General features: G+C 34.7%; 1 protein-coding gene across 1 annotated transcript; it reads right to left on the reverse strand.

Annotated features, from left to right (window-relative positions):
• Positions 1 to 207: 207 nt before the first annotated feature.
• LOC130010642 (sushi, von Willebrand factor type A, EGF and pentraxin domain-containing protein 1-like) lies at positions 208 to 27,818 on the reverse strand (the record flags this gene model as incomplete). The annotated part of the gene is made up of 23 exons (XM_056098398.1): positions 27,714 to 27,818; positions 27,387 to 27,481; positions 23,083 to 23,311; positions 22,369 to 22,467; positions 20,769 to 20,910; positions 19,971 to 20,101; positions 18,893 to 19,072; positions 18,214 to 18,375; positions 12,369 to 12,623; positions 11,776 to 11,982; positions 11,090 to 11,281; positions 10,570 to 10,778; positions 9,440 to 9,722; positions 8,552 to 8,713; positions 7,963 to 8,121; positions 7,217 to 7,409; positions 6,408 to 6,592; positions 5,710 to 5,880; positions 4,347 to 4,583; positions 2,512 to 2,682; positions 1,810 to 1,992; positions 1,165 to 1,443; positions 208 to 212 (listed from the first exon to the last, which is right to left on the reverse strand). Coding segments are annotated over exons 2-23 (3,927 nt in total), but the record flags the coding sequence as incomplete, so codon positions are not given.
• Positions 27,819 to 27,869: the final 51 nt, after the last annotated feature.

Consider the following 27,869-nt stretch of genomic DNA (forward strand, 5'->3'; position numbering starts at 1 on the left):
GACCTCGGTTTTTCGTCCCATCCGAACGACTAGACAGCTGTCCTTGTCAGGCCCTCCGTCCTACTCAGTGACAATAGGGAACCACGCCAGAAATTATGGATGAACTTTCTCGGCCAATGCAGGGATCGGACAGCCCACCTCCAGGTTAGCGAGCAACAGAAGGTATAATAAAATTAGTAGATTATTCAATATTAATATTATTTGTGGACTAACTGAAGATATATATTAAAATAAGGAGATTATTCAATATTAATATCGAGGGTCAGGGAGCTAGAGCTAGAGTCGAAAATGCGAGGATCTTGTCCCAAAAATTGATGATATAACAAAATAGGAGATCATTCAATATTAATGTGCTAGAATTCGAGAAAATAGGGCGAGAATATGAGGATCTTACCCAGGAAACATAAGATTACTTTTACCACGACTTCTCGCCTTTAGAAATATTTGCGTTCTCACCCCGTTGCAAGAAAGCGGGAGTCGAGAGCGAGAGAGTGAGAAAGCGGGAGACGAGAGCGAGAAACGGAGAAGTCGAGGTATAAATAATCTTGTGTTCTCGCATTTTCGCCCTGTTTGCACACGTTCTCGAATCCTCGCTCTTGATTTCTCGCTGGGCGATCACGGTGGCTTAGTGGGCAAGACGCTGGCTCGCTAGTCTGGAGGTCGGGTGTTCGATCCCTGCATTGGCCGAGAAAATTTAATCCAGATTTTCCGGCGTTGTCCCATCTTATCAGTGATGCAGGACGGAGGGCCTGACAAGAACAGCTGTTTAGTCGTTCGGATGGGACGAACAACCGAGGTCCCATGTACACATTGGCGTGCACATAAAAGATCGCTTGACAATTTGAAATCGATATAAGAATAGGCCGTAGTGCCGCTGTCCGGGCAAAATTTCCCTCATAGCACACTGTATGGCGTATGCCCGTCTTCATTAGCCCAGTTCGGAGCAGAACATTATGACGTTAAACCCCATTTCATTTCATCGTTTCTTGCTCCCTCGGACTCCATGCATCCACTGTTATAGTCTGATAACCCGCTAAATAGAGACCACCTTGTGGTTAATATTATTAGCACCAACAGTATATTTACTGGTCACATTTGTATGATAAGCTGCCAGATCGAGATCATCTTGTGGTATATGTTGAGTTAATATTATAGTATACTTACTGGTACGATCAGCCTGATAAGCAGCCAGACCGAGATCACCTTCTGGCAAATCTTTGGTTAATAGAATGGTAACAGCAGTTTCAGCATCTCGTTTTCTTCTATTTCCTGGAATACATTCTGGTACTTGAACTTCATATTGACATGTATTACTTCCACCACAAGTATCTTCACGAACTTTATTGGATATCTGATTTTTGAATGCCTCACTATTTTCGCATATCGCTGTAGATGGGAAGTTAACCGTTGTTTGTATTTGGAGGGATCTAGACGATTTCACCTCTGAAAATGCAAAGAGACAAATTATTATGAACAATTTAATATTTGTATACATCTAATTTGTATTTAACTATTGTAAAATACAATCGGTCATCGTAAACCTAAATATACTGGTTGCTCAACAAAGATCTTAATATGAAAATGTATGTAATATTTTACCATAAATATATACTAGAATCTAATTAAGAAAATATGTATTGTCTTATGTTTGGCATATTAGGAAATTAACAGGAAAATAGTTCCAAACTCAATAAATATATAGCAGTATGCACAAATATTGACAGGCAATAATATGTACAGATGATAGTATGTACCGAACAATGTCTATTGTGACATTTACCAAAATGTCAACACTACGATAACACCTACCTGTACATGGCAATAATTTCCTCCCTGGACTCCAAACTCCATCTATACAGGTGTAATTTGGGGTTTCCTCTCCATTATAAACCGTTCCTGGTCTGCAAATCATATTACAATTCAGTCTGGACTTGGTTCCAGTACACCGAGCACTGGAGCCATAAGCTCTTGATAAATCTGTAGCTTTACACTCTAGAATTTATAACATGTAGATTTAGTAATAAAACTATTTATAGATTGGTAATCTTATACTCTGGATAATTTATACGTATACAGCTAAAGCTATAATATACAGATATCTGAACATTCTAAAATAGGTTAATGATATACATGTACCATGATTATCAATATCGTATACTCTAGAAAACACAAATAACAAGACTTTTAATTGAATGTGTGGTATATCACGTGCTATATCACATTATAGAAGTAGTAACACGTCACATATAACATCATATCAGGATCTATACATTATAGAACTAATTACACGTCACATATTATAACATCATATCAGGAGCTATATATTATAGCAGTAATTACATGTCACAGATAACATCATATCAGGATCTATACACATTATAGAAGTAATAACACATCACATAACATCATGTAAGGAGCTATACATTATAAAGTAATAATACGTCACATATAGCATCATATCAGGCCCTATATACACTCTTAAAGTAAAAAACACGCTATATTTAGACTTACCGGGACATTTATCAGTATTACATGGTTTAACTTCTGTATCATCACCTTGACATGGTTCACCATCCTCATCAGGTGAAGGATTATCACATAATCTATGTCTAGATGATGTACCTCCACCACACGTAATACTACATTCACTCCAATCTGTATAATTTCCCCATCCTCCATTTACTGGTTAACAAAGAGTAAAATTAATTATGAAATGTGATCAAATTTTAATTACGTGTCATATTACTGTAATCTTTTATTTGTAGTCGAACATGTGAACTTCTTGATCTATCGAATTTGTAGCATTATTTGTTCAATGAATATTTGCATAGTATAAAAATGCAAATCCAATAACAAATCCATTTGTAATAAACAGAGAATCTCCTACCAGTCTTTTTTGATATCAAAAAAGAGGAGTAGGAGATTTTATTTATCACCCAATCCCTTCTTACATGCACAAATAGATAAATATAATTCTTTGCTGTAGATTTCACTTTTACTGAACATTACGGCGTAGTGATACATCATTTTTTGACCACAATTCAACCATTGCAAAGTCCTTTATATTGACCCAATGTTTCCATCAAGGTCAATTGAATAACAATAGTTCATTTTTAATTTAAAAAAAGTTATTTTTAATAAGAAATGAACTGTTCTTTGAAAAAAAGTAGTTCCTTTTCAACTGACCAATCAAATTCCTAAGGAGATATCGCAGTAGATTATGAAATATATCACACAGGCGATATCTACTGTAGAATGTATTATTGGGTGATAAATAGAGAATATCCTACGAGTCTTTTTTGATTTCAAAAAATATCAACACAAGTTGATAAAGTAAAAAGAACGAGGCTCTTTATTGAGGAGATTTTATTTATCACCCAATCCCTTTTGACATGCACAAATAAATAAATATAATTCTTTGCGATAGATTTCACTTTTACTGAACCTGATTACATTACCGCGTAGTGATACATCATTTTTTGACAGCAATTCAACTATTGCAAAGTCCTTTATATTGACCCAGTGTTTCCATCAAGACCACTTAAATTAGATTTAATAAAAAAATGAACTGTCCTTTGAAAATAAAAAAAGAAGTTCCTTTTCGATTGACTAATCAAATTCATGTAAAGCGATACCTCCTTGTAGATTATGAAATTTATCACACAAGCGATATCTACTGTAGAATGTATTATTGGCTGATAAACAAAGAAAAACATACCCCATAAGATATATAGTTCATAAGTAATTAGTAATAGCTGATTCACAAACAACACGATAATAATAAAAAAAAAGCGTAGAATGGATAGGATATTACTGACGAAATCAAACGAAAATAAAATAAACGAAGTCCATGTCTGGACAGATACACTCTTGTTCAATTTCAAACAAAGTAAACCAAATAACTGGAGTGGATATATCAAATTTTCTTATTATTTCAATTGGCCAATCGCGTTCCTTCGTTACATTTTAACACTCGGCATAATCCTCGAACACTGCAGAAGTCGGAATGCATGAATTGCTTATATCAATATTCCGACTTTGCGCTCACCAAAAAGGGGTGACATAAAACGACGTCATAATAATGGTTGTCGAGTAGAAATGTAAATTCTAAATTTGCTCAATGGACAGATTAAAATTAACGCCGAACAAATGAAGACATTAGATTACACATTTTCTAAATTTAGAAATTACATGAATTAGATGATAGCACGGCATTAACAACTTTAGAATTTTTAATCTTAATATACCGATATAGAACCGGAGCTTGGAGCTAGTTTTTGTCAACGGTATGTTATCATAATATGTTGATACAGATGAGTTTAAATAGGATATTTAGATAAACTTACCAATAGTGACATCACAAAGTGTTCCCTTGTATCCTTTAGGACAAGTACATGTAAATGATTTATTGGTAGAAATACTGTTACATGTAGCACCATTATTACAACCATTTGATAAACAATAATCAGGTGGTATATTACATAGATCACCAGTATATCCATCAGAACATTTACATTTAAATCCTGATAATTCATTTATACAAACATGTTGACCACACGGTGATGATAAACATTCATCTACAGCTGTAATAAGTTAAATATTATACTTTTATTATGTTTGTAAATAGTTGGTACACTCTATCACAAGGCATGACATTACTTAAACTACTTTTATTATCTCTTTGTGTTGGTACCAACGATCGCAAACTATAACAATACTTAATTACTTTTATTATATATTAGTATTATAGTTGATACAAACCATCACAAGGCATGGCAATACTTAAATGTGCTTATATTATCTGTGTCTGTTATAGCTGGTACAAGCCATCACAAACCATGACAATACTTAAATTAGTTTATATTATTATATGTTTATACTATAGAAACCATCACAATACTTTAATTAGTTTATATTATCTGTTGTGTTATAGTTGGTACAAACCATCACAGGGCATGGCAAGGGGTTAACATGTTCCCCAATCCAATTTCAAATGAAATAAGATAGTGTTTATAAAACCGAAACATACGCTAAAATCCGATCGCCAGAACAGTCCACACGGGCTGTCGTATATTTATTGTCTTGTAGGTATTGGGAACATTTAAAAGACACTAAAAACTAATCAAGAATGACAATCCTTTACGTCATTATCTGAAATAATTAAAATTTGATTGGCATCTATTTCTTTAAGATGCTAGATTTCATTGTAGAAACAGACCTCATTACATAAACATTGTGTATGAAATCAATCGGAAAATAACTTTAACCAGTAGATGGTCCACACTGATCAAGGGTAATAACTCTAATCTAGATTTCATAAACATAAGCACTGAGCATAAATTTAAACACACACGAGAAATACATTTATAATCTAGAACATCTACAAGATTGTTTAAATGGATCAAGGGCAATAACTCTGGCATTAATTATTAGATATCACTGAAAATCAATAGGCCTCTTTGTCTAATGGCCGTAAATTTCAATTGAATGATAACTTTTGAAGAGATCAAGGGTTTACAACACTGGCAGTAATTTTAGAGATCAAAAGGCTTCGTAACATGGACATAAATAATCGGATGATCATTTTAGGCCATAATGAACTGTAGACATATACGCAAGAACGCCAGATCGATAGATGTACGGACGGGTGGACGGGGTGGTGACAATATACTTCTATGTTGGCATATAAAAAAATAGCTATGTACTCACCATCACAAGTAGAAGGCATGTCAATACTTAAATTAGTTTTATTATCTGGTCGAAAGCTATTTAACGAGATCAGATGTTGAGATGTTGTCGGGTCACATGTTTGAGAACTATTTTCAATAGTTGCATCATCTAATAAAATATCAATTAACTGCACTCGCCTGACTGTCAATTCTGTATTTTAAAAAATGTATTAGTCTACAGATAGCATGCGCAAGAATCTACACAAGAAACGTGGATAGACATTATCTAGTGTAATCTTAAAAGTGTCCCGTGGCGATCTTTTCAACATCACTTTATGGAATGTGGTTTATTGTATTGCCATCAACATACTTTAAGATTAGCATATTGTAATTTTCATTTTTCTGCACCCATGTGCAATATGAAATTCCAAATTGTAATAACAACAGTAAATATAACTATCTCCAAACGTAAAATGTCGCGTTTAAAATACAGTAATTAATGATCTTAAAACTACCAAGATGATTTGCTTGGTGTACTGTATGGTATTACCCAGATTTTAGGACCCGCCTTTTCTGGATTATATGGATAAGTTTGGTTATTTAAATTGAACCTTTTGGCTACAGATCTAACTGGCAACTGCTCGGTTACAGGTCTAACTGGAAACCGTCTAGCTACACCTTTAAATATATGTCTAACTTAATGCATATCATGTTTATCTTATAGTCTAGATTACTTACCGTTTCCCTCTGTTAGCTCTATCTCCATTGAAGCATTTTTCAAGAGATCTGATTCTAGAGATGACACTGTTTTTGTAGATACTAATTGACCACCAAGATACACTTTTAAACTTTTGTTGAGGTTCAACCATGTTAGCACAAAGTTAGCCCATTCACTGTTTCTTGGCAGGGAGGTTAGGGCAACACTGTTTGAATAAGTAGAAGGAATTAAATAATCGAACTGGAAAGGTTTGTGTTAAAGTAAGACAACAAAATAGTGAAATAAAGATACACCTACATTTTGCAATAGATGCAATTGGTAGGGTTCACCCTGTCGTTGTCTGAATGCTTCATATAGAAGGCCATAACACTATTAATTCAAGATCGTTGGATCTTGAAAATATATTTAAAGTTTCGTGTAAATAGGACAACACATAATGTGACCTCCAGCGAGGGGAGAGTGGGGTCCACACACTTTGTACATATTTCACATTTTGCGTAAAGGGCAAGGGGCATAACTCCAGCACGGAATGTCAATGAGAACAAAAATCGAATCCATGCCGTAATGATTTTTAACATCAAATAAAAAATTGTGACCTCTAGAGGGTTTATAATCCAGGAAGCTACTGTCCGATGTGCGCCAATATCGAAACGAATTTTTGTGTAAGCACATACATCATTCATACTACCAGCGCTCACTAATAGTTGGTTAAACACAATAGTGCGACCGAACCTACCACCACTTCATGGTAAATCTAATGCGCTACACATCTTTCCACCTATAACTAACAGAGAATGATTATGCACAGGGTGTAAAAACAGAAACTTACCTATTAATATAAACAGTGATATCATTGGCAAAGTCAACAACAATTGTAGAACTTTCTTCCTTTATCAGACTGATAGTGAAATTAGAGTTAAGTGATTTGTATTTGAACCAAACAGAAAGGGTGAAATTGTCCATATCAGATTCTAGTGGCTTACTGGTTAACTTTATTGGTCCAGTTAATACCACATCAAAACCTAAAACAAATAAATTTATACATCATTATCAAATAATAAAATATATTTGAACAAGCTTTGGTAACCTATTTATGATATTATAGAGATAGATTAATGCTAGTACGACTACTCTGGCAATATGATTTCACGCTTCCCAGGCGTGATCAAATTGTTTAATAAAACCTCACGTCTAAATTTGTGGACTAACCTGATGTTACGCCTGTCGTTGTTATCCGAGCAGAAATTATATAAACTGCCTCCTGCCAACAAATGATAATTAGGAGGAACAGAAGTACTTGGCAATATCCCCCCAAATAATTTTTCTTTTAATTAGTGTTGTATTTGTGATGGGTATCCCGTATTACGGAATTATAACCACATCTCCGCTGTCAAATTTAGTAACAAACGAACCTTGATTAGCATCACAATTGGTAAGGTATGTATGTAAACACACAATCTAGCATTGAAATAACAAATTGCACTATCTCCAATTACATCGTATAAAATCCCAGATTGGGTCATCGTAAATTGGATTTCATATTTCATTTAGATATATCTGGATTAATTGACAAACCTTTACAGTCTGTTAAAGATGTTGATCTTGTTGAACTTGATGTGTCTGTTGGACATTTCTTACAAGTTTGACTGTTTTCTGTATCTTGATACGATCCTATTTGACATGGTGAACATGGCGTTAATCCAGTCGGAGAACTCTCACCAATATCACATATAGCTAGTAAAACATAACATATCTTCATAAAATATACATTAAACTCGTATCTCATGCAACATAATAGCTAGTAAAACATAACATAGCTTCATGAAATATACACTGGACATTAATATCCTAAATTATGAGTAAACCATAACAAATCATCATTTATTAAACATTGGTATGTTGACTAATACTCCACATTACTAGTAAAAATGAAATGAGGCTTAGCGTCCTACTGTTCCGGTCCGAACTGTGCTAATGAAGACGGGCATACGCCATACAGTGTGCTATGAGGGAAATTTTGCCCGGACAGCGGCATAACGGCCTATTCTTATATCGAATTTCAACATAACATATCGATGTTAGATTAAAATGAAATATTTTACAATCCGTATTTGAGTTCTTTCTTTACATGTGGATTTTACGAATATACGATAAAACAACTTACCTAAACAATTATTTGCGTTACGAGATCCTTCATTGATAGTTGAAGTGTTTTCAGGACAAGATTTACAGGACAGAGAAAAGTCTTCATCTTGATAAGTTCCTTTATGGCAAAAAGTACAGTCTTTAACTGTTCTGTTATACATCATTCCAGTTGGGCATCCACCTGATCAAAATAATTCAATCAGAAGCCAATTTTGATGCAACGGCCATCGGTATACACATGCATAAAACAATTCACGCCGAACTACATTATTCTTATTTCTGTATATACAATGTCTATTTTTTTTCACTAAATCGCACGGTTTTGATTTTGCCGACCAAAAATTGTCGGGTTATAATTATAAGATAATTATAATTTTAGGATAACCATTAATATTTAATTTTTGTAAATTAATATTTAATGTGATAAGTAAGAACTTCTAATATAGTATAGTGGAATTTCTACACTGCATCGAAATAATGATTTCTTTTTTTTTTTACATATAAGTATCAATTTTTGGCACTTGGCACATTTGACGGCACTTGTTCTGTAAAATGTGACGATCTATTCTTAATCTGTATAACATTCTCTTACAAAACCCACAATTTTAAGAATATAGACTGACGAGAAGGAATAAAACCAGATCACAAAAATCGAGTCATATAATTGTAGTTTCAAAACTTGCGAAAGGGTACCCAGATTCAAAAGGCCATATCTCAGTCAATATTAATGCTAGAATCATATAACTTTGTAGTTTTAAATAAATTTGCATGCACTATTACATATATTTTTTTCATAATTTTCTGTTGGGGTCACTTTACAACTTTCTGAGGAGAATTTGGTCCAACGACAACAGAAACTCAGCATTATCAATATTATGAACATTGCTATAAAAATAATAATACTTACGACATGAAATTGATGCGTAGTTGGAAATCTGTCCTTCTGGACATTCAAATTCTTCCCAGCCAAAATTCACAGAGTCATTTCTTATTGTGAACCCTGGTGCAACACTGCTAAAAACACCATTTACAACATCACGTTTAATCCCATCAGCAATACTTTTAAGTTTTGCTGTACTAATATCCCTGGCATTTTCTTTAGATAACCCATCAACAGAAAATGGTATAACAATTTTGAAAGTTATCAATAACTCGTTGACCTCTCGCTTATATCTTTGAGATTGTACATTCTAAAAAGAAAACACAAATCATCAAAAAAGAGAGAGAGAGAGAAATGGGGTTTAACGTCAACTCGACACAAACTAGGTCATGTCGGGACTAACATATGGTTGAATTTTTTTATTTCAATAATGCGCTTGCGAGTAGGGGTCTTTAGCAGTGGGAGAAAACCGGAGGACCCGGAGAAAACCCACGAGGTTGGACAGGCGACCCTACTCCTTGTCACGTACAACCGGGGATTCGAAACCACGTAAGTTGACTCAATGACAGGCCTTATGATACAGCGCGCTCGTGCTAACCGTTCGGTCATCCACCCCCACACAAATCAACAAAGCTTAAAGAGACATCATGCCTGTTTGGAAACATACCAGTGTTGTACCTCCCATAACGTTTAAGTTTGGTTTCACCATAGCAGTAATATTAATCTAAACATATTTGGGAAACCCTCTTACACTTTAATGGAATAGAGTACATTTCTTGTTCTTTGAATTATTTGATCTAGCAACTGTTGATTTCTGTTTTTAGACAACTTGCTATTAAAAAATTCGGGAGAGCTATTATAAAAGAACCCTAAACCCCATTAGAAATATAGATAAATTTACTTTAATATACAACCCAGTTTTCAGTATAACTTAAAGTTGATAATAAGCAATCACACTAGCAAAGAAGTAAATAAAACCTATGAAGAGAAATGGCCAATAGAATTTATCTCTTCACGCTTGTTATACAATATGAACAGAGAGAATCCATTGGATATGCGCAAGAACATTATCAAACGTTGTAATTGGGTTCAGTGTCAACTTCTAGTGTTTTGGGAACATTCAGATGTCCCACAGACTTGTATGGTATTACTATTACCCTTTTTTTCCGGCCAGATGTGGGACCGCACTTGACAACTACATTTTCTACTGTACAATCCTCTGGAACAGGACAAGCTTGTGTCCATATTGTTGAGTTTTGTAGTGCTTGAATAAAATTGTTCTTAATAACGTCAGTGCTTGTTGTACAATCTCCATCAAAATAATAAAACTCAGAAGGAAGAACCATTCTCCCGGGTCGTCTGGCTTCTGTGAATTAAAGATGACAATTATAAATATTTGGTACGTGAATGATACAAAGGCTGAGCCCATTTGATCAATGTTAAAAAAAAAAATAGTGGATAGTTCAATTCCATGTATTGAATTCTTTTGTGGGATATAAACCTACTTTCGCGTAATATTTTACGTCCTTAGAAGTTAGATAAATCTAATGCTTGCTTAGATATAATTGGTTATGTCTTCCGGTGTTGATACATCACGCCCCCTGTCCACTACTCCCTACCACCGTAGCTTTATATACCTACATATTCAAAAATACCAATAGAAGATACAGATCTTACCTGTACAATCAGGAACTTCATCTGTGGGATTCCACTTTCCTGAGTTAGTTCCGCAAATGAAACGGGTAATATGCAAAGACCTTGGTATATCGTAATTTGAATTACACATCATATTACAAAATGTACCAGAAAACCAGCTATCACAGACTAATGCACCATTCAACGGAGCCGTTAAACTTTTACATGGTGATTCTGTAAAGATTTAATTAAAGTAATGTTGACACCATTTTATTTCTTTTATGTTTTGAACGTTTTAGATATTCATTTGTATCTCAAAAATGCTAGAAATAGAATTCTTATGCTTACTGTACCTAGTGAGTATATCCGACTGTTAAAATCCGTAGCGACCATATTGGATTTCAATATGGCCACCGGTATTTATATATTCATTTTTATCTTAAAAAGCAATAACTGCTATAAACAAAATTCTACTGCCTACTGCAAGTGGGTATATCCGACTTCATACACTTTTAAGTTTCTTTTACAGTAACAGCCATATTGGGATTCAACTGGACCGCATTGTTTTGTTGAAGGCTTTTCTGATACTGTGTCGAGATTTAGAAGAACCAACTCTTCACGATTAAATTTCTGAATGTGTATGAACTAATAAATATATATTTTACATAAGCATATAAGATGCAGTCGCCAAATGTGGAAAGTCCGATTTCTGAATTAACCAAACTTACTTTTACAAAATGGCTGAGTATCAAGGCTAAAATCCCAAGACATTTTAGGTGGATCTGAATCATCTTTTTTACATGTTATTTTGTTTGGTCCGACTAAAGGTAGTCCATATCTACAACCAATGGAACATTGTGATTCTAATGAAAACCCGGTCGAACACTCGATGTCCATATATTCATCATTGTAGTCAGGAACCGCGCACTTTAAGACTAAAAGAGGGAATAATAAAAAAAAAAAATGGTGAATGAAAGCTATACAATTTATTTAGGATTACTTGATAGCGAGCCTAATTAACATTTAAACTTTATTATATATCGTTTTGTTTTTGATAAATACAGATCATAAAACGAATTGAAATATCTTCTGATTTGAAAAGATTGTGTAGAAAGACAGTTATGATTTATGAATTTAGGAAATTTGCACTCGCCTGTGGCTGTGCACCTTTTTCGAAACGTAGCCCAGAAGGTGAACCTTGCAGTAAAAGTCAAATTACCTTATATATGTATAATATGTAAGCTTTTATTGACAAATTCTTTTATCTTAGATTTAATTGAGTTTACGTAACAATTGGTTAATCATTTCCAAATTTTATTACCTTGAACTGATACTGTAAAGAAACAGCGGTTTATATTTCCATCACCATCTGTAGCATTAAATTCAATGACATGAGCGCCTTCTTCAAAACGTGACCCGGAAGGTAAGCCTTGAACTAACTCTAGATTTACCGTTCCTGAATTATCTGTTACATATAGCGGTCCATATGTGAATGCTGCTGATGTTAAACCCGGGTCTGCATAAACTGTGACAAGTTTTTTAACAGGACAGTTATGAAATACAGGTTTCTCAAAATCTGTTGAATAGAAATATGCAATAATTAAGACGGGAGAATAATTAGGACAGCTTTCGTATAATTGTTTAGTGAGAATTCTAGAAAGAGTAACCTTCCCAGACATGGTATGAAGACTTAAAACGAGATAAAATATATCCCACAAATAAAGTGATGGGATTAAAAGAGCACAGTGAATTTGAAAAGTTTAAAGATACATTAGTTAAGAGTTTTATAAAGAGTTGGTCATTCGTGCTATAATAATTGAAAAATAGATGATAAAAAATGAAAATGTTAAACATTTCAATCAAATTCTTTGTTCTGAACGGAATTGTCACTGTTGGAACTTTACACTAGAAATGGGCATCAAATGTGCCTGCACCGTCTATGAGAATTGGCGATCGTTTCATTGACACATATTCTCGATTATCAAACAACATGCCCGATGACTATGGTAACCTCGCTTGGCAGGCCTTTCATCACTAGTTTCCGGTAAACGTTAGCTTGGTCTGCCATTTATTGATTTAATTTTAAATAAACGACTGTTTAAATCCAAACTGTATCCAAGCCATCTGTGACTTTGAGCTTGACGTGTAAATAAAGATCTAAATTATAATTTCTATAACATCTGAAGCCTAAATAAAGACTTACAATAGGCAGATTTAGCTCTTGCATAATGTATGTTTAAGTTGAATTCTTTTACTACGATATCTTATCTTAAGATTCACGTAGTTAACTATCAACGAAAGACAATCCTCCATTTCATTTCGAGTGGTGTATTACCATCACCAAGGATTATGTGTCTGGCGCAGTTTAGACACGAACCCATGAAATCGCCTACTGAATCACCATGTGACATTTCAACACTATTTTGACTTAATATTCTGTATCAAATCACTAATATTAATACATTCCTTATTATATCACCTATAGTATCATTAATTTCATTTACGATCGCATTTACTAAGTTTAGGGACCGTACACGGATTTTTGTCAAATATTTATATTTTCATGAAAGCTTCTAGTGTAATTTTATGATTTTTATGGTGTTTTATCAAATTTTATTATATTCCTTCTAATGTTTTTATCATATTTCATCACTTTTTATGTTTTTATCATTATCAAATATTATGATTTCTCTTTTATATAAATGCACTGACAGTAAATAACTTATGAAATAGTGTTCAGCCAGTGTTATGCGGATACTGTAACTGCTTTGTTCAAGGCCTGCGATCAGTTGATGTTTTATGATTAAAGAAAGTAAAATTTTATACGCCCAATTCGAACTCACTTATTATTACTTTAACACTATTTGGCCATTGCATCCGGCAGTGTCGATCTGATTTTTAAGAAAATCGAACTCACTTATCAATATTGTTTTATAAGCAAAATTTTTTATTCAGATTTGTATCTGAATAGGGATTGGGACAGACATATCCTATATATCCTATATTAGATATAGATACATGTATTTACATAAAGAAACAAACAATGTACGAGTAAAAATATAATTACAGTATAAGTGTCCCTGGAACCGTCCGTTTGGTGATATCGAGAAACAAGTGGAAAGTTTTGAAAATATTGAGTGAGTTTTCCGTGTCGTCATTTCCGTGCAATCATTATGGTGTAAAAGCGATATTTATTAACCATTTTTTTTTAAAAAATCGATAAAAAAAAAATTATGACCTCTAGGGGACCACAATCTAAAACCACGATTTTTGTTCAATCAGGGGCCATAATCCAGAAAGTTGCGGTCCGATATCTTTCGATATTGGCATGTATCGCAAGGAACCGAGATCTTTGGGTTATAAACATACATTTCAAGTTCCATTTAAATCGGATAAAAATTGTGACCTCTAGAGTGTCCACAAGACCAAAGCGTGATTTTTTGTACAATCAGGGACAATAATCCATGAAGTTTCGATCCCATACATGCCAATATCGAAAAGAAACGAGATCTTTTGGAGATAAACCTATATTACAAGTTTCGTCAAATTGTGATCTGTAGAGTGTCCAAAAACAAATTGTGGACGGGCAGACATGGGCGCCGATAATATACACCCCAATGAAAATGAGGGCGTACAAAAAATCTTGTGGACTTTCTGGAGACTAAAGTTAATATCCGATTGACTTTTTAAAGATTTACACACACTTTTAACACTTTATCTAAATAATCAGTGGCGGACTGGCCAGGTTGTCAGCTTGCCCAATTAGGGAATATATTTAAAATATAAATTATCAAAAAATATATAAACATTAGAAAAAAATTATTAGCATGAAAATTCTAATTACATCTTTTTGCTTCCATTTATACATTTTTTGAAAATTTAATTTACTTATTTTAAAAATTAAATGATAGAATTTTATTGGTGGGTGGGTCCCCTTTGTCTGGTGGCAACCAATATTTTCAGACCCAGTCTGCCACTGTAAATAACTATTTATTAAATCAACTTATATGTAAAATTTTATGTTTATTTACCCTTCAAATCTCTATTTGATCGAAAAAACCCATAATTATCTTGGAAGAATCCTAATTATACCGGGGGGTTGGATGGCCGATCGGTTAGCACGCGCGCGCTGTATCATACGGCCTGTCATTGATTCAACTGGCGGGGTTTCGATTCCCCGGTTGTATGTGACAAGGAGTAGGGTCGCCTGTCCAACCTCGTGGGTTTTTTCTCCGGGTCCTCCGGTTTTCTCCCACTGCTAAAGACCCCTACGCGCAAGCGAATTATTGAAATAAAAAAATTAAACCATATTTTAGTCCCGAAATGACCTAGTTTGTGTCAAGTGGACGTTAAACCCCATTTCTCTCTCTCCCTAATTCTACCCTCTTTATTCGCTGAAATATAAACTGGTTTACACAGGTTTTGGGGAAGCGAAGGCCCGTGATTTGCTATCTCAGCCTCCATGAGGCTAGTCATAAATATTCAAATGGTCCCCTTCTAAATATTTCTGGTATGCACTTAGATAATTTGCCGCGCCCGAAGAAGTGTCGCCCCCGGGCATATGCCCCCTCAGCCCTCCCCTATGTGAGAGCCCTGTGTTCATATACCCACATAACATTGACTGAACATGAAATAGAGCAGCCAACTGGGAGTCATAAAATGCCTGGATGATTTTCTTATTCAAAACCGGATTTATTAGTATAGAAATTAATTATTGGGAGTAGCGATTTATAATTAATTTTATATTTTTTAGTCTCATTTTATGAGAAATAGTGAAATTTTATATTTTTTTTTTATATTTTTCCATTTTATGATAATTTTATGAGAAATGACGAAATTTTATGAAAGATTAATATTGTATGGTCCCGGGAAGTTTGATAGATATATTATATAATTTGCTGATAGTGGCGCAACATAATCCCGATTTGTTATGCAACACTGTCTTTTGGAATAATAAACCTATATTTTGAGTTTATTTTCGGTACAAAGTGCAATATAGTTAGCTACATGTATGTAGAAAAAGTAAGCATACCGCACTTACTACCAGTTGGATGCTTTTGGCCTGGATTTGAGAAACCATCAGATTCATTAGCGCAGGGGTTTAAATACAATTAAAGTAGTTAACAATTTATCAGCTATGTGAACTACACATATAAGAATTGGTATCGGATGTTCTATAAACATTAAGCACACCCGGTTTAAAACTATCAGAATAGTGATTGGGACCTTGATTTCAAGCTGTTGGGTTGAAGATAACCTTAGGGCTAAAAGCCGCAGATTCGCCAGCCCACACTGTAACAAAAATTTCCGTGAAAAAACGTAAAAAATTCCGGAAACAAAAATTACCAGGAAAATTTTATCCGTATTTGTTTTTCCTGTAATTTACAGAAATTCCCCCAATTAACAGAAATTCCATTTTCAAATACAGAAAAAAAACCCTGGTAAATTTTGTTTCCTGACGATGATGAAGGTGATAAAAATTTCATTAAATTAACCATTGACTTTATATGCGTGCGTGAAATAGCTTTATTTAACGTCCGCTTCTACCGAAGTGATAACGCAGATAATCTTTAAACGTAACCTCCTTTTGCTAATATAAGAATCGAGAGCAAGGTATCACAAACCGCTACTCGTCAGTGATTGGAGGCTTTCAGATGTAAGTTTGCGGTATTATCAATTCGCAGGTAGACTCTGCCATAGAGACAAACCGAATTACACTGGCCAACCGGTTGTACTATCCGGATTTAAGCGTGCTTGATTACCAGATATTACAATCTTAACACACGCAGCATTAAAACATATTTTTATATATTTATGAAAAAACTTACAATCTGATTTCCGTATGATGAATCACAATACACTTTATAGATCTTATAAATAATGGAAATTAGATATACATGACAATTAATATACCAAACTTTACAAAATATGATTCTTCATATTATGGTAAATAAATTGAAATGAACATATAACATGATGATTATTAGGAATGATTATATATGTATACGATTACTTATCGTTGCACCGTTTATCCCGTAAAATAACAGACTTAAGTCCATTACAGAACTGAATAAAACATTTTATCCCTAAATTTCAAGGAACTTCCTTGTCATTCCACCGTTTATTCCGTAAAATAACAGAATTAAGTCCATTATAGAAGGGAATAAAACATTTTATCCCTAAATTTCACGGAAATTTCCTGTTTAATACTGAATATTCTACAGAAATACATAAAACACGTAATTTGAAGAAATAGTTCACACTATTAACACAATTTCTCCAAAAAATCCATCGATTAACAGAAAAAAGGTGTTAAATTACGGAATTCGGCCACATAAAAAAATGGATATTTTTTTACAGTGCAGTGGTGTGAATAGAAAAACAAACCTGTGTTGGCTGTTTTAACTTCTCAAATGAGATGTGGTATCGGTTGGTCTAGTATGCAGTGTTAAATATATATTTATTATTAAAATTATATGTTTATAGGTAGCTTTTTTTTAATGTATGTTCTATATATAAGTGTCAGTTTAAAGGGTCCATCTCGATTATATTTTGAAGAATAAAACTGCTTAATTTTGTGTTAAAAGCCCTTAAAATACTCTCCCTTAGGACTGAGCAACTAACTCAATATACGTGATTCGTTTTCAAACAACTTAAACTGTCCCAAGCTGTATTATACTGAATTATACAGTGTCTGGATGAAACCAGACTTTTATCAAAATAACGTGTAGGTGAAATTTACCTTTTGTTATCTAGTACATGTACAGCACTTGGGTTATGCACTGTATAGACCTATCAGGTCACCCTAACCAATCGACTCAATATTTTGAGTTTAAATTTTGATAGATGGTAAATACACTATTCCTCTATATTATGGCGCTTAAATTTTATACGTATACGGATTTTTATTTTTGAGACTCTGTTAAAATCAGGATGTTCCATTTAATAGAGTCCACTTAAAACACAAAGGTGTACACCGCATGAAACGTGGGGTTTTGTAGCACACATGCGAGCATTAACACTTTAATTGTCGAGACCAAGTTTTAACTTGGACCCTCGGTTGATTATGTTTCATATAGTCAAGTTTTTATCTTGGTGTTCTCTAGTTTATCGATAAATTACAGTCTTCATATCTAAACTGAAAATATCTAAACCACAAATTTTACCTTTACACACAGGTAGAGGAGTTGTCCATTTACCCGACTCTGTACATTTCGTATATGATGGTGAAGTTGCACGGTAGCCTTTTTTGCATGTCCTTGTACATACACTTTTATAATTTCTACCTTCGGGGCACTTGTATCCGCTTAATTCTGGACATCTCTTAGCTGAAGGTTAATAAATAGTATTAATAGATTGCATAAATTCTATAGTATGTATTCGATTATTGCTGACACGACCTAACATTTCTGATGAAATGCAATGGTGTTTATCATCCTACGTTTCTGCACCGTCCGAACTAATGAAGACGGGCAGTGTGATATAAATGAAAGTTTTTCCGGACAGCGGCACTACGGCCTACTCTATCTTCTAATTACAAATGTCATGGGTCTCCTATCTGCACGCCAATGTGTACAAGAGGCCTTCAAACCACTAGAAATTGTTCCTTGTCAGCACCCCCCCCCCTCCTGCCTTCATCACTGACATGAGGAAACCACACCATAAAATCCCGAGGGATTTTCTCAGTCAACACCGGAAGCGAACCCAATCGTGTCCTCCTGGTTGTCGAGCCAGCGGTTTTGTTTTTCCCATTGAGCCATTTCTATTAAGGGATACCTTGTGAAATCTGGGCACATAATATGTCAATAACTCAGTCTTTCATACAAACATAAACACAATGTATACCTTTACATGTCGGGATCGAAGCATCATATCTTCCATTCTTTTGACATGTAACACGCTGGCTACCTTGTAATTCATACCCAGAATTACAACTTATAGTACAGGATTTTCCCCAAATCATTTCTACACCATCACAATCTTTTCTTCCATTTGTTGGCCGGGTTACTGACTGACACACATGAACTGAATAAGACATGTATATATTTATTCTGCTTTCATATCATACTGGATCATAATGGCACATGTTCCATGTTGAATAACCACTCAAAGATAATGAAAAAATAAACAAGCGGGTAACATGCAAGAAACGTCCACATTTAGCACGAGATGGACAGGGAACGAGGGAAAATGTGGGCGTTTAAATAGCTCACCAACGATACATCAACTGGTCCGTTGTTAGCGCACGGAACATGGGGTATAAAATTAGTAAAAATGGTTAGTGAAACAATGATTGGAGCTAATCCGCGTTTAAATCACAATAGTTGTAGTCATATATCAGTTAAACTTTAAGTATTGTTTAAATACCACAAACCAGCAGGAGGGCGATTAGGTGGGGTGTTGAGAGATTAACGGCTGATGTAGGTGGTTATAGAACGCAGCAATACAATAAAGTTGCGAAGAGGTGTTTTTCGTGAGACAAAAATTATATTAGTCTCCAAATTTTTAGTAAATAGATAACCCAAAATAAACATAAACCATTTTAAAAATATTTCTGTAATCATAAATTTATATTATTATTTGTTAATGTCTTTCAGATGTTCCTGGTTCCGTAATTATGTATATCATGTATTCGCCTGTTGGCTACGTTTCTTAATGTGCGGATTCAAAAGACTATAAAGCCATGGTGTAAAGATGCATTTTGGCAAGTTCTGGCATGAACTATCTGCTCTTCGCGGACGTTATTTATCTAGGACAACAATAGTGGAATGATGTGGCCCACTGATATAACGATACATCACTGCGGATATTATTCAGTATAGTCGAAATTTCTACTAGCAAGTTTGTGGGTAGTAGGGTAGGTGTGGTGGATAATTTGCTAATATCGTAATTCTAATAACAAAACAGACCAGTTCATACTCACCAGCTACTTCAAATGAAAATGAACAGTGAGCTTCAGATCCGTGGGAGTCTGTAACAGTATAAGCTATCATATGATGACCTCGTTTAAAAGATTTACCGGAATCTCCCTTAATACCGTCTGTCCGTTTAGGCCTAGAAAACAGAAACATCAATGTATTCCGTTTGGGTTTAATGAAAGAGCACGGAAATAATGATTGTTGTGCGACCTATGGTATTTTTCATGATCCCGGTCAAACTTGAGATAAACTGAACAGATAGTACCATGAAATCGGTATATATAAATCGCTTGATTTTATTCCGCTGTTGACCTCATGATCACTATTTAAACTACCTGTTTGTAATTCTTTTGAAGTATACCCTATATTGTTTCTCATTAAATGTGAAATAAGATATGGTTGAATGTCTTAACTTTCATCATTTTGAGACTAACAAACGTTTACTTTTATTGCTATGGTTACTTGTGTTAAGCGAGGATTAAATCATTTGCTATTCATCTCCGAATATCATCTGCTCATTTGTACATGAGAATTCGTGTTTTCCTTTCAGCGTTCCTGAATGTTCTTCTCGGCCCACGCCAGGATTCGATTGCACTAACCACAAATTTAACATAGCATATGCTGTTGTTCTTCCAGTCTTCATTATCTAACAACATTGCTCTATACGACGGTGAAAGCTATTTTAATATCGAATATATAGATGCCAAGAGAGCGCTTATTCAAAACCACGATAGTAGTAATGTCAGTAGATTTGTTTTGAGGACATTAAGAAAAGTTTTGTTTAAAATGAACGAATGAGGTACCTTAGTGTATTTCCTTTTCCATCTTTACCAGTTGGTTTTGGCCACTTAACTACTGAACTAGTGGAACCTTTAGTTGCATAGACACGTTTTTCGGAAGGTGCAGTACAGCTTATACTTGGTGGACGATAAGGTTCAACTACTTCTACAAGAGTACAGGTCAATATAACATACAAAACATGTGAGTATGCGTGCGGGTGTGTTGGGGTGAGTTTGTCGAGTGGGGGAGGGGGGTAGGCCTATTCAACTTCTGTTATATAAGTCCAAACCATTGTCCCAGTTAAGTATATGTAGGGAAGGGGGTCGTACTCGAACAAGGCCATGCTTTACATATAACACCCAATACCCTGGAGTACGCATGAGCAGCAAACATTTTAATACTGTTGTAAGAATTTTTGCAAGAGGTACAGCAACCACTAAATAGCTGATAAGCCAAGTGTACATAGCAGACAATAACTTGAAGTGTCTCCAACAGTGCTTGAAATACAAACCTACAAAGGTGGAACTTATGAAGCGTTCTACAATATTGAAATGTTGAAATGAACTGAAATCTGGTTTAACGTCCTTTGGGAAAAACACACTGTTCAATTTTATTTCAATAATTCGCTTGCGCGTAGGGGCCCCTAGCAGTGGGATGTTACCGGAAGTCCCAGAGAAAACCCACGAGGTTGGACTGGGCTAATGAAGACGGACATACGCCATACAGTGTGCTATGAGGGAAAGTTTGCCCGGGCAGCGGCGCTATGGCCTATTCTTATGTCGAATTCCAACTGCCAAGGGATCTTTTACGTGGACGCCAATGTATACACGGGACTTCGGTTTTTCGTCCAATCTGTCCTTGTACCTCCATCCTGCCTATTGAAATGTAATATGCCAAACTTTACTATGACCATTATACGCCTTGTTATTGTCACTCAAAGGACAATAACCTCCCACTATTGGAATATTTTTCGATTTCTGAATGGCATTTTCATACATGGCTAAGTTAAAAGATTCCTGTCATTGATTCGACTGGCGTGGTTTCGAATCCACGGTTGTACGTGGCAAGGAGTGGGGTCGCCTGTCCAACCTCGTGGGTTTTCTCCGGGTCCTCCGGTTTCCTCCCACTGCTAAAGACCCCTACGCGCAAGCGAATTATGTAAATAAAATTAAACCATATGTTAGTCCCGAAATGACCTAGTTTGTGTCGAGTGGACGTTAAACCCCATTTCTCTCTCTCTCTCTCTCTAAAAGATTCCTATTATTTACCAGTTGTTTCCTAAGCAGTAACTACTCATGACGTTTACATTACATTACCCTGCTTTGTAATTTAACCAACTGTTCAGACATCATCATGACTTAGTCGCTTAACGTCTGCTTTTACAAAACTATCACGCGGTTTTGTATTGATAGCGTTTCGAGCATCGGCTAATCTCCAAGTACTGAACGTATTTTAAACTGGGTGACTTGGAGAACATAATGTACAACGTTTTATAACCTAATTTTAACGCTTTCCGCATTACGGATAGGCAAAGGCATATATGGTCAGGTATGCCATTCGCAATTTGTTTGAACACCGTGATCTAATTAGAAAACACATATGAATGAATAAAACATTACCTACCATTTTCACTATCTTCACTGCAAAAAATCAAACAGAGAACAAAAGCCAAAAGACCTATGAGCCACCCGATAAATCTTTTCTGTCTATGAACATATGGGTCTGCAAACAAGCAATCAAGTTATCTTAATATGTAAATAATGAGGGATATATATTTTATAGACCCTTTAAGAGGTAAATAGAAAATTGCAAATATGACTCTATAGCTTCAAACAGAATATCTATATGAGAAAACGTGAATAACCAGGTGATGTTATTCCATGGAAATGAGTTGGCGCCAGTTGGAAGACCACTCACGCCAACGGCAACTATTTGCCGCTACTTAAAACGAGTTTGTGAAAGTTAAACATGGGTAACTGCAAGCTTTCACTGACTAGAACTAGTTGCTTTGAGTTGCACTTCTTCAGTTAAAGCCAGTTGCTCTCAGTTGTATGGTCGACACAAGCCCCGCTTTACACTAAGTGTAACCATTTTGCTAATCTGAACATCAGATAACTCTTTGTTTTGACCTCATGCAATATCATTATATGTATGGGACCTAATTCGCTCGTTCCTTCCTTCCGCCAGGGGTGATATCGTAGACAAGGGGGACCTAACTGAACAAAGATCCAATTTGTATTCCATCAAGCGAATCCGACAGCTACAGCTCGTACGTCAGAATGTAACAGATCTGGGATGGACTCAATGGATTGTTAGAGTAAACATGTGTATATTTACCATTATCACAAGACGTTTCGTACCATCTGTTTTCATAACAACCTTTACATACAACTGAAGAGTTGTCCATCTTCAGAGCACATTTTGTATTTTGAGGAAATGATACGAAATCATCTTGTAATTCAGTGGTATTTAATCCTGTTGGTATTGTACACCATTCTATTACAGTTCTGTTAGCTTTCAGTTGACATCCTTGGTCTTTCTGTGTTTTAATCATTACGTCATATATCTATTTAAAATACAATGTTAGATATCAGATAATTTAAAGATACATTATGGGAGATAAGATAAAGAGATGGCAGTTCTCGCTATAATAGTTAAAAACTAGATAGTGTAAAGGTAATTTGCTGAAAATTTCAGTCAAATTGATCCACTATGAGCCGAGAAAGAAGCCGGTGAAATTTTTGCATAGTCTCGGTTATCATTACTAAAATCATTAATATAATTATCTTTGGCCGTTAACGGCATATAGGAATCTAATCCAGCCTACATCGAAGGCTAGCCTTGACATCGAGAGTTTATTATGGTCTGGATAAGTTAATTAATGTCTAATTGATAATTTAGATAACATTTCAGGCCTAAAGAAAGACTTGTAATAAGCAGATTTTGCTCTTGCATAATGCATGTTTAAATACTCATAATATCGGTAACATTTATATTCAATGTAAATGATCATACCAGTAACATTTATATACAGCATATAGATGATATCCATAATATTCATAAATATTACAGTTGGCATCAATCACATTTATACCAATAAGTTGAAAATGTTTATACATATTCTTTATAATTTGATTGATAAAGACGGTGGTGCAATGGTGAAACGTTGCATTTTTATAAACCATGGTTTACAATCGAAGACGAGTATTTGAATTTCCTTTTTCTGTCTGCGTTTTGGGGGCGGAAGGTTTAGGAAGTAAACAGACATGAATTAAGGTAATCGCCTTCTAAGATAACCTCAGTGCTTATAGACTCCTTTGGCCAGGTATAGCAAACAATCGGAATGATCAACCCCTTTCACTATTTAGTGAAATATAATATTCAATCAGATAAAATAGAGATTAATTAGTTTTTTTATGACCTGTGTTTAACATATGAGATATATTTATGGAATAGAGTTATATCAGTAAAACAAAATTAAAACTACATTGAACATGAAAGCAATTTGTAATACTTATCAAGACGAAGACAAAGAGGGGTAAATCAGGTGGAAAGAAGTTTAAATTCTTTCTAAACACAACTCATCAGATCTCACAATCATCACTTAAAAGGATGTCAAAACCCACAGAAAAAAACATCTCCAAAACTGTGACTTCAATCTTTAATTTTAAATTAATATATCATTGATAACAACATAGATATTATTATTATTACAGAGACATGGCTTTGGTGTAGTATAATGGTCAAGTGCGAGACATTAGGTAATATATTTATGTTACGCAATGTCTTGCACGAGACCATCAAACAACTTAAAATACAGACACTATCCAGCACGTGCAATTCAATGAAATGCGTCACACGGGTCCAATATTTCAACTAGTATAAATAATGTACGCTTGGCACATTGCCCGTATAATGATACGCCAACATCAAAGGGTGACGTCACATCTATATTTTAAATCAAATTAACGAACTGGTTCCCCCAAACTGCAATAATTCTCTGCACCACCTTACAACTCCCAGCTCATACAACAAAACCCACAGCTCACAGCTCATTCCGGGACTAACACAAGGTTCAATTTTTATTTCAACAATTCGCTTGCGCGTAGAGGTCTTTAGCATTGGGAGAAAATCGGAGCACCCGGAGAAAAACCCACGAGGTTGGACAGGCGACCAGAAAAAAAGATCAACATTGAATTTATATAACGATTTCCATCAACTGTTCAATACAAATTAACCAAACTTACCCTTGAAAAAGAGATTTTTCGAATTCCTATTACATCTTTCTCTATTCTATGATAACCCAGTTATACATGTAGACGCCAACACCCATTTTAGGATCCGAGGGATACACAAACCAAGAAATCTAATTCTTGAATCTTTGGAATGTAAGCAACGTGTACAATACCCAACACATCAAAGTGGCCACAATCCAATGCCAGTTCCATACAGCAGCTTGACGTACAGGATTACCAAAACGAATGGATATAACTTACAGGAAGCGTCACAATGTTAGATTTGAGAACATATTTATAGACGTTAATGTGCAGCTTTCTGATGATCAACAACATCAGGTCCAATCACTAAACGATCGCTGGTTCAATTTCATTCTTCCTAGCAGAAGGTAATATATTCTCATACCCTTAACTGACACATTTTGATTATGGGGATATTATATGGGACGGTTGCACAATCAGCTTGAACACTCGCGCCTTGACGAACTCCGCACTATCTGCGGGGCTGTAAAATGAATCAAATATTCCGTTCTTTCTTTATAGTGAACGGGTTTCATTATCCTACGTGGAAGACGCAGACGACATAAATTAATTCTGATGTACAAAATTTTATATAAATTAACCCCAGACTATCTCTCTGCTCTTATTCAATTGATAACTATTTCCTAGAATCTTCGTAATAACAATATTCCTGAATTCTATTGCCGAAATTCTCTCTTGTATAATTCCTTCTTTTCTTCTGCAGACTCGGGAGTTCTTTACCCGATGCTGTCAAGCATTTACACTCTCTTAGTTATTTCAAAAATATCTCTCTAAGTCTGATACTTTACCTAAAAACTATTTTGAACATTCAAAACCCCGCCTTAATATACGCGATTTAAACGGTCACAAATTTCTCAGACATATTCATCAAAATCCTTCTTGTAGTTATTGGCATCAATTTGAAGACAGCTTTCATTACTTTTTAGTTTGGATGAACGACGGATAACAATTGAAACTATCCCAGCACAACAGAGAAACATAAAAATACTTCTTTCTGGATCTTCCGAACTCAACAGTGCTACCAACTACTCTATATTTTCAATAGTTCATAATTACATAGAAATTGCAAAACGATTTTAATTGGTTTAGTATTTTTTTTAAATTATTATTTTTATATTTTATCCCCCCCCCCCTTAAATTTCAGTATTATTATTATTGTTTTTATTATTATTAATAATGACCCACTTTGAATGCGAATGCAATTGATTGAATGTAGTTAGATTTGTGTATTATATTATAAATAGTGTACATATTTCTTTTATCCTATTTTGGGGAGAGGGATTATTTAGTCTTTGCCTGTTTCCCAAACATAGAATTAAATAAAATAATATTTATAAAAAAAGTTCCGTTGTTAGCCGACCTGATACCAAGTGGTTTAATGGTCAGCGGAAAAATCATGGAAATACTTTGAGCTAGAAGTTCGTGGCTAAAGTTACAAGAAAAACAGACATCACAATGACAATGCTATCACTCTGAGACCCAATTTTGGAAAGAAAAGATTAAGTTTTACTAAAGAATCACTTTTGATACTATGCAATCGTGCTATAAAACGAATCAATTTCCCGATAGATTGCCAGATACATTACAGATAAGATCGATTAAAAAATTCTTCCAAATTAAAAACGATTTTACTGGCCATAATAAACAGCAGAATGACTATATTCCACCATCTGAGGTTAATTCGAAAACTCCAGCAAAATCCTGTGAATTATGTAATACGACATAATTATCGCCTTAACATGATCAATGATACAATACAGAGTTCAGGTAGTTAAACGGTTAATGTGAAACAACGCCTGAAAAACCTAACTTTGATCAAGATATATTGACAAATTTCAAACCTATCTTTCCTTTGGAAAGAGCTTCCTCAATATTTGAAAGAGGCATGATCAATTCTAGAATTTAAAAGGAAACTGAAGACCCATCGCTTTAATTCAAAATGATATCAAACTCTATGACAGACAACCAACTCAGCGCCATTGTGCAGTTTATTATTGTTGTTATTACCATAATTAAATTACCCCGAGCGATATTAGCTTATGTTCGACCCCAAATCTTAATTTTACCTGAAAGTATAGTTTTTCACACGAAATTTAAAAAAAAACAAAAAACAATCCGTCAAAATGGTTGACATCGGGCCAATGGACCGACGGACTATAAATAATGTTTATTTTGAACTCAAATGGGCATTTCTCACTAAATCAAAAGGGACGTGGTTAAGACACGAGGCGTGTACTTGACAATATGTAGGCTCCAACGTACAAGCGAAATAAAGATCCCCTCATGTTGTAGTCCAATGCTTATAACGAGATGCCAGTCTATAAGCAGCTGCCATGTTAAAAAAATATGTAAAAATTAAATTACCATATCTTTGATAAATTTATTATTTCTCAATCCTGTCACTGGACTAATCAGCAAAACCAACAAAATGGCCACTTTATACACCGACACAGCCATTCCTGAAATAAAATAGAATAATTTGCTTTCAGTCGTAGAATTATTGGTCAAATGTTGCACCAGTAATAACGCATAGAGGGGGAGACTGCTGAATTACGACCGAAATGTTTGGTCCAAATACTTAACATGGAATACAGTTATTATATATGAACAAATATATTTCACCAAGTCACCTAATCTCGAAAATATAAAAAATTATAATTTTCTTGATCAATTTATGTTTTAAAAACAAACCTGCGCATTTACTGCTGCTGCAGTTATGTCTGATTTATCGTCTGGCAGATAAATTAAAAGTTTGATACTGAATTGTCATCCTATAAATATTACATCCTTATTCCATGCACATGTATTTTGCGATTCGTCAGAAATTGACATGACGCAGAGAATTTA

Source organism: Patella vulgata, chromosome 1, assembly GCF_932274485.2.
Source record: "Patella vulgata chromosome 1, xgPatVulg1.2, whole genome shotgun sequence".
Taxonomy (NCBI): Eukaryota; Metazoa; Mollusca; class Gastropoda; family Patellidae; genus Patella; species Patella vulgata.